We start from the raw sequence: 17,625 nt of genomic DNA on the forward strand, positions 1-17,625 counted from the left end.
CATTAAACATTCTTGGAAGTTGCATTTTTTCCCCATTGTGTCCTGGTTAGATGGTTGAGAAAGGCAATGACTTGATGAACTTTCTTTCAACTTGATGAAAATGGAACCACTGTTCCTGTGCAGCTCTAGAACAGTTCTGATGAAATGTAATCAATCTGAGACTTTGGATGGAAACATAAGAGACATGTGCAGGTAGTTGGAAACAGGTGCTGGAGGAAAATCAGACAGGTTGGATTGGCATTTTGTCACATTCCCACATCTGAGCAATCTTGCCACGAGCAGGTGAGACCAGCATTAATCTGCCCAACAAATATAAGTAGCAGATTAGCAGCAATTAGGTGCACAGGCAATTTGGTAATGCTGTCAGAATTTTACTGGTGGCATGCAGGCCTCCTATCGTGATTGAAGTCTAGCAGGTAGCATTCTACTGGTAGACCAGTGGGCTGGTGAGGCCTCCTCTAATTCACCACTCTTTCCTCTTTTACAATGATAGTCTGACGGCTGTGGCCATATTAAAAAACCTTTTTTCGCCATTTTCAGAGGGCACCTCCACATTGAGGTGCTGTTGCAGTAATAGACATGGGATTTACAGTGCAGAAGGAGGCCATTCGGCCCATCGAGTCTGCATAGGCCCTTGGAAAGAGCACCCCACTTAAGCCCACACTTCCACGCCATAGGGGCTGGTTTAGCACAGTGGGGTAAACAGTTGGCTTGTAATGCAGAACAATGCCAGCAGCGCGGGTTCAATTCCCGTACAGGCCTCCCCGAACAGGTGCCAGAATGTGGCTACTAGGGGCTTTTCACAGTAACTTCATTGAGCCTACTTGTGACAATAAGTGATTATTATTATTACTAATAACCTAGCAACCCCACCCACCCCCTTTGGACACTAAGGGCAATTTAGCATGGCCAATCCACCTAACATGCACATCTTTGGACTGTGGGAGGAAACCGGAGCTCCCGGAGGAAACCCACGTGGACAAGGGGAGAACGTGCAGACTCCACACTGACAGTGACCCAAGCTGGGAATTGAACTTGGGACCCTGGAGCTGTGAAGCGACAGTGCTACCCACTGTCCTACCAGTCCCCCATCTACAATGGCAGTGCTCACATTTCCCAATGGGGCTGCTGGCCATTGGGTGCATCAGGCACATCCCTTCATTCTCTGCCTGTTGGGCCTACCCACCATCCTTATTTGGGTGGAGGTTCCAGAGACAGCCTCTCAATTGGTCACGCAGGGAAGATGGTGAGGCAGGCAGGATTCACTGATTATGCGAGTGGGAAATTGCATTTTCCCTGATGGTAGAAATTTTCAAAGCTGGTAAGATTCCACCCATCAACACCCGGATACTGCCTGGCATGCTGAGTATTTCCAGCATTTTCTGTTTTTAATTCAGATTTCCAGCACTCATAATATTTTACTGTTGATTCTTATTTAATAAGGTATAACATGAGTACAACAGGTCTTTAGTTAAAAATCTACAATTTTATTTGTTTCTTTCCTGAGCATTTCATATTTCTTTGTAGTTAAAATACTGTTACATGAGTCAGCTGATTTCAGTTCATTCTCCATTTTGAAAAATTATTTGGCTTTATGTTTTCATAAAGAACATTAATTATGACCATGGAAAGATACAGATTATAGTTGAACACAGAGTACTTTACTACTTGTCTTGATTGCATCCAAGCAAACTACTAATACATGTGGCAGTGCTGTTACTGCACAGTATGAACTTATTTACAACAGCAAACGTATGGGACAGCTCCAGAAATTTACTTAACCAGTACATAAGTAAGGAAGCTGCAAGATTATAAATTAACATTGCTCGATCAGACGATTCCTTTGTGATGTTTTACGTAGCAATTTTCTATAGTCATATGGATTATCTTCATCTTGACTTTCTTCTTTTGGAACGGATGGGCTGCAGATTGAAGTCAAATGTAATAATTAGGTACATATTCACTACAGGAAAGGATACCCACATATTGGAAGTGTTTTATCCCCATGTCCAATTCTCTGTGACTCAACTATAAGATCATTATTCATTAATCTGTCTATCAATAATGGAGAAAAAATGGTACAAATTGGATCAAGATTCGCTAGCATGTCTGTTATCTTTGGAAGGATTGGCCAGAATTTTATATTGCTCAGACTGGCATGTACCCGATCCTGAAGCACGTGAAATTGTGCGAAAAGACATCAGATGCACGTAATAAATAATCTTTATCAGTGCCACAAATAGGCTTACATTAACGCCGCAATGACATTACTGTGAAAATCCCCGAGTCACCACACTACGGCGCCTGTTCGGATACACTGAATACACTAGGGGCTTTTCACAGTAACTTAATTGAAGCCTGCTTGTGACAATAAGTGATTATTATTATTACTGAATTCAGGGGCGTCATTCTCCGACCCCCCGCCGGGTCGGAGAATGGCCGTTGGCCGCCGTGAATCCCATCCCCGCCCCCGCCGAAGTCTACGGTACCGGAGATTGGGCGGGGGCGGGAATCGGGCCGTGCCGGTTGGCGGGACCCCCCGCTGGATTCTCCGGCATGGATGGGCCGAAGTCCCGCCCAGAAATTGCCTGTCCCGCCGGCGTAAATCAAAGCTGGTATTTACCGGCGGGACCAGGCGGCGTGGGCGGGCTCCAGGGTCCTGGGGGGGGGGCGCAGGGCGATCTGACCCCGGGGGGTGCCCCCACGGTGGCCTGGCCCGCGATCGGGGCCCACCGATCCACGGGCGGGCCTGTGCCGTGGGGGCACTCTTTCCCTTCTGCCTCCGCCACGGCCTCCACCATGGCGGAGGCGGAAGAGACTCTCCCCACTGCGCATGCGCGGGAAACTGACAGCGCCCGCTGACGCTCCCGCGCATGCGCCGCATTTCCGCACCATCTGGCAGCGCAACAAACGCCATTTCCGCCAGCTGGCGGGCGGAAATCCCTCCAGCGTCGGCCTAGCCCCTCAATGTCGGGGCTAGGCCGCCAAAGATGCGGAGCATTCTGCACTTTTGGGCCGGCGCGATGCCCGTCTGATTGGCGCCGTTTCTGGCGCCAGTCGGCGGACATCGCGCCGTTGGGCGAGAATTTCGCCCCAGAAGTCCAATTCACATAATAAGCACGTCTTTCGGGACTTGTGGGAGGAAACCGGAGCGCCCAGAGGAAAGCCACGCAAACGTGGGGAGAACGTACAGACTTCGCACAGACTGTGACCCAAGCCTGGAATCGAACCTGGGTTCCTGGTGCTGTGAAGCAACAGTGCTAACCACTGTGCTACCATACCACCCATCATAATCACACATGCTTCAGTCGGTGGTGCACATGAGAGTCGGAGGCATGCCCAACAACAATTAAGCAGGAAATTTAACCTATTAAGGGGCCAATTTAACACAATTTTATGTGGCCTGTCTACACTTATGGTTGTCAGGTGGGCCGATTGGCCAGGCATCTTTACATTTCAGCCTCAACCTCAATGCAGGGCAGGATGAACTGTCTGGGCTGAAATAAAATTGTTAAAGGTGCCTGAGGACTGAGGTTTGTTTGAATGTGCTGCCCGAGACACACCTTGCATAAGTTTCTGATCACAATTTATTTTTTCAGATTGCCCGCCCTCCCCGGCAGTGCTGAGTCTTTCCTAGCACGGATTTCATGCTGGCTGCCCGTTTATTGGCCAACCAGCATGAAATGCAGGAAGTGTATTTTGCATCTGTTTTCAGGCTTGCCCTGTCAACATGCCCGATGGAGGGGAAATTCAGGCTATCCTTTATAGGATATCTATCAAAAGAAAAGTTGATATAATTTGGCAAATAAGTACACAGTTGTTGTTTCTGCACTATCTGAAACTGGGTTATGAGCGGAGAGTCTTGTGGGAAATTTTTGTGTCTATGAATTGGAACATTCAATACATAAAAATGTAGGACAAAAGGAAAGACGGAACAATATGATCCTGGCAAAGACAAAGACAGACAAATCTATCTCATTTTTCAGCACATGGATTATTTCAAAAGTTATTGACAAATCTGCACTCAGTTAGGAAACAAAGCAGTTTTAATCAGCCACTTTACAGGCTGGCATTTTTGCCTATATAATTATCAACTCTGTTTCACAAATCTCACAGAGTGCTAGCAGTGTACAGAAATGACAGAAGGCGCGTCAACAGTGCCTTTTCACAGGGCTGAGTTTGTGGCTCAAAATGACAGAAAATGAAGATTGCACTGGGAATTTGCTTTCAGGTGCATCGGCTCCATAGGTAGGCAGAGATAATATGGCCAAAACGGCATCTGTGAAAGTTGGAAATCTTTATGTTAGTAAAAATTCTGGAAATGTACTGCAGTGTTAGTCAGCACCTGAAAGAGAAAGGACAGAGAAAGAATAATCTGTTTGATAATTAAATAGCTATTTTCTTTTGAGAATCAGCATCCAACTGAACCAAATATTTTGTGACCCATGTCACCACCCTGGGTTATTCTAGATGATAAACATTAAGGAACACCAGTCACCAGTCATAAAACTGGGCACCACCATTTGCTGATATCAGGTTCCTGATTTACTAAATTATATTTTTCTTAAAAATTGAATCTATACAAGGATAGCAACTACAAATGAAGAAAATAAATATACTGTCTATTAAATTATGGCATAAAGTGATTGATCCAGATTTCCATTTTTTTGTTCCCTGTTTGGAGGCAAATAGCAGTATTCTAGTTCTCCAAGGATTTCTTCTGCGACTGACTCAGAAAACATCCGCTTACTTTGGGTGGACATATTCAGATGATGGGTTAATTATGATAATACATTATCTGCCATGTTTTCTGTTATTAACCTCTAAAAAATTGCCGGGCATTGCGAATGAGTTGCTGAAGAGCTGAAAGAGGGTTTAAAATTTAAAGGGCAGCATCACATTTTTTAAAGTGGGAGATTTAAAAAAAAAAGATGTTTAAAAGGGTTATTTTCTTTTTTTATCAACGACCATCACTCACCACACTACGGAGAAGTGAGCATCAGGGCCAATTTAGTTCCATCATCCTACCTGAGCAAGTATCCTGGTGGCATGGCCTGGAGAGCAGCAGCTGAAGTCTATCACTAACATCATAACCAGTCTGAAGCTGGATGTTGCACTGGGTTAAATAAAAGTAGAGGAAGATAGACAGGGGCAAAATCTCATTGGTTTTGGCTTATTTATAGGCAACTAGTGTTTGTGGAAGGAAATCACTTTTCTCATCCTGCCACATGTATTATTTTTAAATGAAATGGCTGTAACAATAAACTCCAGCGAAACAGCCTTGCATTGTTATTCCGGAATCGCTCCAAAAACGTCAATGGATTATGATCAGTATATATAATTGTGTCAAACGGATTGCTTTTCACATAAATGTGAAAATGTTGCAAAGCCAGCACCTAGCTCAAAGTCTCTTTCTCAATCATTGATTACTTCTTCTGGTGTGTATTTAATTTCTTAGAAACATAACCAATAGGCTGCTCTAGTCCACATCACTCGCACCAACAGCCACTTTGAACGTTTTTGTATAATTTGGGATGGCTAACACAGGAGCAGTGGTTGACACAGCCTTCAGGCCATCAAAGGCCTGTTGACACTCTGCTGTCCACTGAAATTTGCTGCGCTTCTTTAGCAAGTCCGTCAGTGGAGCGACCACACTGCTAAAACTTGGCACAAATTTTCGATAAAGTACACTCATGCCAAGAAATTGCATTATTTCCTTTCGTGTCGCGGGTAGTGGAAACTGCCCAATAACTTTTGTTTTCACATTCTGTGGGACCATTCGACCCTGTATGGCCAAGGAAAGTGACTTGGGCTTTTCCAAATTCACTTTTGGCTAGGTTCACTACCAAACCTGCCACCTGAAGTTGGTCAAATAACTTCATCAGATGCTTCAAATGCTCTTTCCATGTCTGGCTAAAAATGACCAGATTGTCGATGTATACTGCACAATTGGGTAATCCTGAAATAAGTTTGTTAGTTAACCGTTGAAATGTGGCTGGGGCGTTTTTCGTGCCAAATGGCATAACTTTGAATTGATATAGACCATCTGGAGTCACAAAAGCTGAAATCTCCTTCGCCCTTTCGGATAAAGGTACTTGCCAGTAACCTTTAAGTAAATCCAGTTTGGAAATAAAATCTGATTGTCCCAGTTTCTCAGTGCAATCCTCCAAGCGTAGGATAGGATAAGAGTCTGTTCTTGTAACTGCATTAACCTTTCTATCGTCCACACACAGCTGTTGGGTACCATCTGGTTTATGCACCATCACTATGGTTGAGCTCCATTGGCTGCAACCCACTTCAATTATGCCATTTTTAAGCATACTCTCAATCTCTTTGTTAACCTGTGCCAATTTTAAAGGGTTAAGTCTATATGGATGCTGTTCAATTGGAACAGCATTTCCCACATCTACATCATGTATAGCCATTTTAGTACTTCCCAATTTATCTCCACAAACTTGTCCATGTATCAATAACTCTTTCAGGTCAGTTCGTTTTTCCTCTGAAAGGTAACACAACAATTGATCCCAATTTTTAAGAACATCCTCGTTTTCCAATTTAATTTGAGGAATGTCAAATTCAAAGTCATCTGGATTTGGTTCTTCACTTTGAGTTAGAATCATTAAAACCTCCTCCTTTTGCTCTCCTTCCCTTTCAAAGTACCTTTTAAGCATATTCACATGACACACTTCTATCTGGTGTCCTTACCACATAATTCACCTTACTTAATTTCCTCTCAATCTGACAAGGTCCACAAAATCATAAAGGTTCACCGACCACTGGTAATAATACTAAAACTTTATCTCCACTGGCAAAACTACGAACTTTTGTTTTCTTGTCCGCTATCCATTTCATCACATGTTATGCAATCTTTAAATGTTGTCTAGCCAATTCCCCAGCTCTAATTAATCGTTCCCTAAAATTTGACACATAATTTAATAATGTAAGTTCCGACTCACCAATGTTTCCTGAATCAATTTAAGTGGTCCTCTTACCTCATGACCAAAAATTTGTTCAAAAGGACTGCATTTGGTTGACTCATTAGGTGCATCCTAATTGCAAACAGTACAGATAGAATTCCTTTGTCCCAATCCTCTGGATAATCTTGACAATAAGCCCTCAACATTGTCTTTAATGCCTGATGCCACCTTTCTAATGCTCCCTGCGATTCTGGATGGTACACAGTTAATTTAAATTGTTTTATTCCTAAGCTAGCCATAACCTCTTTGAATAACCTTGAGGTAAAATTTGATCCTTGATCCGATTGTACTTCTGTGGTTAGTCCATATCTAGTAAAGAATTTAAGTAACTCCTCCACAATCTTTTTCGCTGTAATATTGCGTACTGGAATGGCCTCTGGAAACCTTGTAGACACATCCATTATAGTCAAAAGATATTGATTCCCACTTTTTGTTTTAGGAAGCTGTTCTACACAATCAATTAAGACCCTTGTAAAAGGTTCCTCAGAAGCTGGAATGGGTATTAAGGGCGCTGGTTTTATCACTGTTTAAGTTTTACCTATTCCTTGACATGTGTGACATGATTGAAAAGATTTACCCACATCTTTATGTAGTCCAGGCCGATAAAAATGATTTTGGATTTTAGCTTGAGTTTTCCTTACTCCCAAATGACCTCCCACTGGTACCTCATTTGCTACTCGCAACACCTTCTTTCTATACCCTACCGGCAATACTGTGACTCCCTACTGAAGGACAGATCTGAGGCGTTCAAGACAGACGATCCTGACCTATACAAGAAATCCAGGTACAACCTCCGCAAAGCCATCCGAGATGCCAAGAGAGAAATCAAACCAAGCAAGAGTCACAGACAGACTTTAGGCGGTTGTGGCAGGGACTAAACAACATAACGGGCTACAAAGCAAAGTCGAACAGTATCTCTGGCAGCAGCGCACCCCTCCCCGATAAACTCAATGCATTCTATGCTCGGTTCGAGCAGGTAACCAACAATCTGCTGGCGAGTGCCCCAGCAGCCCATAATTCACCCATTCCCACCCATTCCCACCATCACAGCTTCCGAAGTCAGATTGGCCTTCCTGAAAATGAACCCTCGGAAGGCGACGGGCCCGGACGGGATCCCTGGTGGTGCACTCAGAGCCTGCGCGGACCAGCTGGCAGAGGTATTCGGGGACATCTTTAACCTGTCCCTACTCCTCTCCGAGGTCCCCACCTGCTTCAAGAAGACCACCATCATATCGGTACCAAAGATGAACCAGGCAACGTGCCTCAATGACTACCGTCCAGTGGCCGACTTTAGTCGTAATGAAGTGCTTCGAGAGGTTGATCATGAAGCGCATCACCTCCATACTCCCAGAACGCCTTGATCCACTGCAATTCGCATACCGCTGCAACCGGTCCACATCAGACGCCATTTCCTTGGCTCTACACTCATCCCAAGAGCATCTCGAAAACAAGGACTCCTACATCAGACTCCTATTTATTGACTACAGCTCCGCCTTCAACACCATAATCCCAGCCAAGCTCATATCAAAGCTCCAAAACCTAGGTCTTGGCTCCCCACTCTGAAACTGGATCCTCGATTTTCTGACCAACAGACCATAATCAGTAAGAATGAACAACAACACCTCCTCCACAATAGTCCTCAACACCGGGGCCCCGCAAGGCTGCGTACTTAGCCCCCTACTCTACTCCCTATACACACACAACTGCGTGGCAAAACTTGGTCCCAACTCCATCTACAAGTTTGCTGACGATACGACCCTAGTGGGCCGGATCTCAAATAACGACGAGTCCGAATACAGGCGGGAGATAGAGAACCTAGTGGAGTGGTGTAGCGACAACAATCTCTCCCTCAATGCCAGCAAAACTAAAGAGCTGGTCATTGACTTCAGGAAGCAAAGCACTGTACACACCCCTGTCAGCATCAATGGGGCCGAGGTGGAGATGGTTAGCAGTTTCAAATTCCTAGGGGTGCACATGTCCAAAAATCTGTCCTGGTCCACCCACGTCGATGCTACCACCAAGAAAGCACAACAGCGCCTATACTTCCTCAGGAAACTAAGGAAATTCGGCATGTCCACATTAACCCTTACCAACTTTTACAGATGCACCATAGAAAGCATCCTATCGGGCTGCATCACAGCCTGGTATGGCAACTGCTCGGCCCAGGACCGCAAGAAACTTCAGAGAGTCGTGAACACCGCCCAGTCCATCACATGAACCTGCCTCCCATCCATTGACTCCATCTACACCTCCCGCTGCCTGGGGAAAGTGGGCAGCATAATCAAAGATCCCTCCCACCCGGCTTACTCACTCTTCCAACTTCTTCCTTCGGGCAGGAGATACAGAAGTCTGAGAACACGCACGAACAGACTCAAAAACAGCTTCTTACCCACTGTCACCAGACTCCTAAATGACCTCATTAACACTACACCCTGTATGCTTCATCCAATGCCAGTGCTTATGTAGTTACATTGTCTATGTTGTGTTGCCCTATTATGTATTTTCTTTTCTTCCCTTTTCTTCCCATGTATTTAATGATCTGTTGAGCTGCTCGCAGAAAAATACTTTTCACTGTACCTCGGTACATGTGACAATAAACAAATCCAATCCAATTCAATCCAATACCACTTCATGAACTTCTGCCCATCTGCATATGTAAAGATCTCCATTTCCTCATCAAGACACCATTTTTACGGTAATACCACTCTGGTATACACTCAGATGCCTCTTCTGTGTATGCTTTCAGATACATCCATTTTATTTCTATATCTTTCTGTTGCAATTCTGCCAATTGTCCTGAACTAAAAATATCCGCCTCATCCTCCACCTGTTCTTTTCCAATCATCTGATCAAAAATAATTTCTGATAATTGCACTTCAACTTTAACTTCTGAATTCTCCTCTTGTCTTAACCTGTGACTTTGCGACCTTGTTACTACACAATCTGGAAAAATCCCAGAAAAATTGCGGGTCCCCTAACCGAGATATTTGAATCATCGGCAGCCACAGGTGAGGTGCCTGAAGATTGGAGAGTGGCGAATGTTGTGCCCTTGTTTAAGAAGGGCAGCAGGGAAAAGCCTGGGAACTACAGACCGGTGAGCCTAACGTCTGTAGTAGGTAAGTTGCTAGAAGGTATTCTGAGAGACAGGATCTACAAGCATTTAGAGAGGCAAGGACTGATTCAGGGCAGTCAGCATGGCTTTGTGCGTGGAAAATCATGTCTCACAAATTTGATTGAGTTTTTTGAGGGAGTGACCAAGAAGGTAGATGAGGGTAGTGCAGTAGACGTTGTCTACATGGACTTTAGCAAAGCCTTTGACAAGGTACCGCATGGTAGGTTGTTGCAGAAGGTTAAAGCTCACGGGATCCAGGGTGAGGCTGCCAATTGGATTCAAAATTGGCTGGACGACAGAAGGCAGAGGGTGGTTGTAGAGGGTTGTTTTTCAAACTGGAGGCCTGTGACCAGTGGTGTGCCTCAGGGATCGGTGCTGGGTCCACTGTTATTTGTGATTTATATTAATGATTTGGATGAGAATTTAGGAGGCATGGTTAGTAAGTTTGCAGATGACACCAAGATTGGTGGCATAGTGGATAGTGAAGAAGGTTATCTAGGATTGCAACGGGATCTTGATCAATTAGGCCAGTGGGCCGACGAATGGCAGATGGAGTTTAATTTAGATAAATGTGAGGTGATGCATTTTGGCAGATCGAATCAGGCCAGGACCTACTCAGTTAATGGTATGGCGTTGGGGAGAGTTATAGAACAAAGAGATCTAGGAGTACAGGTTCATAGCTCCTTGAAGGTGGAGTCGCAGGTGGACAGGGTGGTGAAGAAGGCATTCGGCATGCTTGGTTTCATTGGTCAGAACATTGAATATAGGAGTTGGGACGTCTTGTTGAAGTTGTACAGGACATTGGTACGGCCACACTTGGAATACTGTGTGCAGTTCTGGTCACCCTATTATAGAAAGGATATTATTAAACTAGAAAGAGTGCAGAAAAGATTTACTAGGATGTTGCCGGGACTTGATGGTTTGAGTTATAAGGAGAGGCTGGATAGACTGGGACTTTTTTCCCTGGAGCGTAGGAGGCTTAGGGGTGATCTTATAGAGGTCTATAAAATAATGAGGGGCATAGATAAGGTAGATAGTCAACATCTTTTCCCAAAGGTAGGGGAGTCTAAAACTAGAGGGCATAGGTTTAAGGTGAGAGGGGAGAGATTCAGAAGGGCCCAGAGGGGCAATTTCTTCACTCAGAGGGTAGTGAGTGTCTGGAATGGGCTGCCAGAGGTAGTAGTAGAAGCGGGTACAATTGTGTCTTTCAAAAAGCATTTAGATGGTTACATGGGTAAGATGGGTATAGAGGGTTATGGGCCAAGTGCGGGCAACTGGGACTAGCTTAATGGTAAAAAACTGGGCGGCATGGACTGGTTGGGCCGAAGGGCCTGTTTCCATGCTGTAAACTTCTATGATTCTATGATTCTATTTGTCCTTCAACACTTCAGTTGTCTAAATTTCCACTGGCTTATCAACCACAGTAGGCATCACTCCCACCTGCGATCCAGCTATATCATTACCCAAGATAAACTGTATTCCTGGACAAGGTAATTTCTCTATTACTCCTATTATCACTTCACCAAATTTCACTGGACTTTCCAACCTTACCTTATATAATGGAACACTACTCCTCTCACCCTGAATTCCACATATTACCACCTTTTGTAACAATATTCATCCCAAACTACATAACTCCTCATCTCTTACCATCAAAGATTGACTGGCTCTCGTATCTCTTAAAATCGTGACTTCTTTACCTGTTCCTCCTGATACACACGAGTAAACTTTACCCAAGCAAGTAAATTATTTAAAGAGATATGGCACCTTCTTATCAATCACCTCTTGAACAGACTGTACAATCTTTTGCACCACCTTCGCTTCACTTGGGCTTTCCTTTACCACTTTAACAAACCCCGCTATCTTATCCTGTATTACCATATCAGTCTTCCCAGTGCTTTTCTTCAACCACCAACACTGTGACTTTACATGGCCTAGTTTATTACAATGAAAATATTTGAAACTTTTCATTTCTCTTCCACTCTCCTGGATTTCTTTTTTTTTTAATTAAATATTTTATTGAAAATTTTTGGTCAACCAACACAGTACATTGTGCCTCCTTTACACAATATTATAACAACACAAATAACAATGACCTATTTTATAAACAAAAAATGAATAAATAATAAATAACAAAAATGAAAACTAGCCCTAATTGGCAACTGCCTTGTCACATGTAACACTCTCCAAAAATATAATTTAACAGTCCAATATATAATTATCTGTAGCAACGACCTATACATACTTTACAGTATATATTAACAACTCTGAGAGTCCTTCTGGTTCCTCCTCCGCCCCCCCCCCCCCGGCCCCCCCCCTCCGCCCCCCCCCCCTCCCCCCCGATCCTGGGCTGCTGCTGCTGCCTTCTTTTTCCCATTCCGTCTATCTTTCTGCGAGGTATTCGACGAACGGTTGCCACCGCCTGATGAACCCTTGAGCCGACCCCCTTAGGACGAACTTAATCCGCTCTAGCTTTATAAACCCCGCCATGTCATTTATCCAGGTCTCCACCCCCGGGGGCTTGGCTTCTTTCCACATTAGCAATATCCTGCGCCGGGCTACTAGGGACGCAAAGGCCAAAACATCGGCCTCTCTTGCCTCCTGCACTCCCGGCTCTTGTGCAACCCCAAATATAGCCAACCCCCAGCTTGGTTCGACCCGGACTCCTACTACTTTTGAAAGCACCTTTGTCACCCCCATCCAAAGCCCCTGTAGTGCCGGGCATGACCAAAACATATGGGTATGATTCGCTGGGCTTCTCGAGCACCTCGCACACCTATCCTCCACCCCAAAAAATTTACTGAGCCGTGCTCCAGTCATATGTGCCCTGTGTAATACCTTAAACTGAATCAGGCTTAGCCTGGCACACGAGGACGACGAGTTTACCCTGCTTAGGGCATCTGCCCACAGCCCCTCCTCGATCTCCTCCCCCAGCTCTTCTTCCCATTTCCCTTTTAGTTCATCTACCATAGTCTCCCCTTCGTCCCTCATTTCCCTATATATATCTGACACCTTACCATCCCCCACCCATGTCTTTGAGATCACTCTGTCCTGCACTTCTTGTGTCGGGAGCTGCGGGAATTCCCTCACTTGTTGCCTCGCAAAAGCCCTCAGTTGCATATACCTGAATGCATTCCCTTGGGGCAACCCATATTTCTCGGTCAGCGCTCCCAGACTCGCGAACTTCCCATCCACAAACAGATCTTTCAGTTGCGTTATTCCTGCTCTTTGCCACATTCCATATCCCCCATCCATTCTCCCCGGGGCAAACCTATGGTTGTTTCTTATCGGGGACCCCCCCCGTCTTTCCCCTATGCCGTCTCCACTGTCCCCATATCTTCAGTGCAGCCACCACCACCGGGCTTGTGGTGTAGTTCCTCGGTGAGAACGGCAATGGGGCTGTCACCATAGCCTGTAGGCTAGTCCCCCTACAGGACGCCCTCTCTAATCTCTTCCACGCCGCTCCCTCCTCCTCTCCCATCCACTTACTCACCATTGAAATATTAGCGGCCCAATAATACTCACTTAGGCTCGGTAGTGCCAGCCCCCCCCCTATCCCTGCTACGCTGTAAGAATCCCTTCCTCACTCTCGGGGTCTTCCCGACCCACACAAAACCCATGATGCTCTTTTCAATCCTTTTAAAAAAGGCCTTCGTGATCACCACCGGGAGGCACTGAAACACAAAGAGGAATCTCGGGAGGACCACCATCTTAACCGCCTGCACCCTCCCTGCCAGTGACAGAGATACCATATCCCATCTCTTGAAATCCTCCTCCATCTGTTCCACCAACCGCGTTAAATTTAACCTATGCAATGTGCCCCAATTCTTAGCTATCTGGATCCCCAGGTAACGAAAGTCCCTTGTTACCTTCCTCAACGGTAGGTCCTCTATTTCTCTACTCTGCTCCCCTGGATGCACCACAAACAACTCACTTTTCCCCATGTTCAATTTATACCCTGAAAAATCCCCAAACTCCCCAAGTATCCGCATTATTTCTGGCATCCCCTCCGCCGGGTCCGCCACGTATAGTAGCAAATCGTCCGCATACAAAGATACCCGGTGTTCTTCTCCTCCCCTAAGTACTCCCCTCCACTTCTTGGAACCCCTCAACGCTATCGCCAGGGGCTCAATCGCCAGTGCAAACAATAATGGGGACAGAGGGCATCCCTGCCTTGTCCCTCTATGGAGCCGAAAATATGCAGATCCCCGTCCATTCGTGACCACACTCGCCACTGGGGCCCTATACAACAGCTGCACCCATCTAACATACCCCTCTCCAAAACCAAATCTCCTCAACACCTCCCACAAATAATCCCACTCCACTCTATCAAATGCTTTCTCGGCATCCATCGCCACTACTATCTCCGTTTCTCCCTCTGGTGGGGCCATCATCATTACCCTTAACAACCTCCGTATATTCGTGTTCAGCTGTCTCCCCTTCACAAACCCAGTTTGGTCCTCGTGGACCACCCCCGGGACACATTCCTCTATTCTCATTGCCATCACCTTGGCCAGGACCTTGGCATCTACATTTAGGAGGGAAATAGGTCTATAGGACCCGCATTGTAGCGGGTCCTTTTCCTTCTTTAAGAGAAGCGATATCGTTGCTTCAGACATAGTCGGGGGCAGTTGTCCCCTTTCCTTTGCCTCATTAAAGGTCCTCGTCAGTACCGGGGCGAGCAAGTCCACATATTTTCTATAGAATTCGACTGGGAATCCATCCGGTCCCGGGGCCTTTCCCGCCTGCATGCTCCTAATTCCTTTCACCACTTCTTCTACCTCGATCTGTGCTCCCAGTCCCACCCTTTCCTGCTCTTCCACCTTGGGAAATTCCAGCCGATCCAAGAAGCCCATCATTCTCTCCCTCCCATCCGGGGGTTGAGCTTCATATAATTTTTTATAAAATGTCTTGAACACTCCATTCACTCTCTCCGCTCCCGCTCCATCTCTCCTTCCTCATCCCTCACTCCCCCTATTTCCCTCGCTGCTCCCCTTTTCCTCAATTGGTGTGCCAGCAACCTGCTCGCCTTCTCCCCATATTCGTACTGTACACCCTGTGCCTTCCTCCATTGTGCCTCTGCAGTGCCTGTAGTCAGCAAGTCAAATTCTACATGTAGCCTTTGCCTTTCCCTGTACAGTCCCTCCTCCGGTGCTTCCGCATATTGTCTGTCCACCCTCAAAAGTTCTTGCAGCAACCGCTCCCGTTCCTTACTCTCCTGCTTCCCTTTATGTGCCCTTATTGATATCAGCTCCCCTCTAACCACCGCCTTCAACGCCTCCCAGACCACTCCCACCTGGACCTCCCCATTATCATTGAGTTCCAAGTACTTTTCAATGCACCCCCTCACCCTTAGACACACCCCCTCATCTGCCATTAGTCCCATGTCCATTCTCCAGTGTGGGCGCCCTCCTGTTTCCTCCCCTATCTCCAAGTCCACCCAGTGTGGAGCGTGATCCGAAATGGCTATAGCCGTATACTCCGTTCCCCTCACCTTCGGGATCAATGCCCTAACCAGCACAAAAAAGTCTATTCGCGAGTAGACTTTATGGACATAGGAGAAAAACGAGAACTCCTTACTCCTAGGTCTGCTAAATCTCCACGGGTCGACACCTCCCATCTGCTCCATAAAATCTTTAAGTACCTTGGCTGCTGCCGGCCTCCTTCCAGTCCTGGACTTCGACCTATCCAGCTCTGGTTCCAACACCGTATTAAAATCTCCCCCCATTATCAGCTTTCCTATCTCTAGGTCCGGAATGCGTCCTAGCATCCGCCTCATAAAATTGGCATCATCCCAGTTCGGGGCATATACGTTTACCAAAACCACCGTCTCCCCCTGTAGTTTGCCACTCACCATCACGTATCTGCCCCCGTTATCCGCCACTATAGTCTTTGCCTCGAACATTACCCGCTTCCCCACTAATATAGCCACCCCCCTGTTTTTCGCATCTAGCCCCGAATGGAACACCTGCCCCACCCATCCTTTGCGTAGCCTAACCTGGTCTATCAGTTTCAGGTGCGTTTCCTGTAACATAACCACATCTGCCATCAGCTTCTTAAGGTGTGCGAGTACCCGTGCCCTCTTTATCGGCCCGTTCAGCCCTCTCACGTTCCACGTGATCAGCCGAGTTGGGGGGCTTCCTACCCCCCCCCCCCTTGTCGATTAGCCATCATCTTTATCCAGCTCCTCACCCGGTTCCCACGCAGCTGTATCTCCCCCAGGCGGTGCCCCCCCGCCCATCCTCTCCCATACCAGCTCCCCCCTCTCCCCAGCAGCAGCAACCCAGTAATTCCCCCCTCCCACCCGCCCCCCCGCTAGATCCCCCGCTAGCGTAATTACTCCCCCCATGTTGCTCCCAGAAGTCAGCAAACTCTGGCTGACCTCGGCTTCCCCCCGTGACCTCGGCCCGCACCGTGCGACGCCCCCTCCTTCCTGCTTCTCTATTCCCGCCATGATTATCATAGCGTGAGGAACCAAGCCCGCGCTTCTCCCTTGGCCCCGCCCCCAATGGCCAACGCCCCATCTTCTCCACCTCCCCTCCTCCCCCCATCACCACCTGTGGGAGAGAGAAAAGTTACCACATCGCAGGATTAGTACATAAAACCCCTCTTTGCCCCCCACATTCGCCCCACCACTTTGTTCGAACGTTCTTTTTAATAACCCGCTCATTCCAGTTTTTCTTCCACAATAAAAGTCCACGCTTCATCCGCCGTCTCAAAGTAGTGGTGCCTCCCTCGATATGTGACCCACAGTCTTGCCGGTTGCAGCATTCCAAATTTTATCTTCTTTTTATGAAGCACCGCCTTGGCCCGATTAAAGCTCGCCCTCCTTCTCGCCACCTCCGCACTCCAGTCTTGATAAACGCGGATCACCGCGTTCTCCCATTTACTGCTCCGAGTTTTCTTCGCCCATCTAAGGACCATTTCTCTATCCTTAAAATGGAGGAATCTCACCACTATGGCTCTGGGAATTTCTCCTGCTCTCGGTCCTCGCGCCATCACTCGGTATGCTCCCTCCACCTCCAACGCCGGGGCCTCCGCTCCCATTAACGAGTGCAGCATCGTGCTCACATATGCCCCGACGTCCGCTCCCTCCACACCTTCAGGAAGACCAAGAATCCTCAGGTTGTTCCTCCTTGCGTTGTTTTCCAGTGCCTCCAACCTTTCCACACATCGTTTCTGATGTGCCTCCTGCGTCTCCGTCTTCACCACCAGGCCCTGTATGTCGTCCTCATTCTCGGCTGCCTTTGCCTTCACGACCCGAAGCTCCCGCTCCTGGGTCTTTTGTTCCTCCTTTAGCCCTTCGATCGCCTGTAGTATCGGGGCCAACAGCTCTTTCTTCATTTCCTTTTTGATCTCTTCCACACAGCATTTCAAGAACTCTTGTTGTTCAGGGCCCCATGTTAAACTGCCACCTTCCGACGCCATCTTGGTTTTTGCTTGCCTTCCTTGCCGCTGTTCTAAAGGATCCACTGCAATCTGGCCACTTTCTCCTCCTTTTTCCATCCGTATCCAGGGGGGATTCCCTTCTGGTTT

At 46.8% G+C, this 17,625-nt stretch overlaps 1 protein-coding gene across 1 annotated transcript in view; it reads right to left on the reverse strand.

The window, feature by feature from the left end:
- Positions 1-1,508: 1,508 nt before the first annotated feature.
- myo3a (myosin IIIA) overlaps positions 1,509-17,625 on the reverse strand; it is a 683,164-nt gene continuing 667,047 nt past the window's right edge. Inside the window, exon 35 of the mRNA XM_072508449.1 lies at positions 1,509-1,922. Coding sequence (XP_072364550.1) covers positions 1,817-1,922 — 106 coding nt within the window. The 3' untranslated portion in view covers positions 1,509-1,816. The remainder of the gene's footprint in view (positions 1,923-17,625) is intronic.

This window comes from Scyliorhinus torazame, chromosome 6 (genome assembly GCF_047496885.1).
Source record: "Scyliorhinus torazame isolate Kashiwa2021f chromosome 6, sScyTor2.1, whole genome shotgun sequence".
In the NCBI taxonomy this organism is placed as follows: domain Eukaryota; kingdom Metazoa; phylum Chordata; class Chondrichthyes; order Carcharhiniformes; family Scyliorhinidae; genus Scyliorhinus; species Scyliorhinus torazame.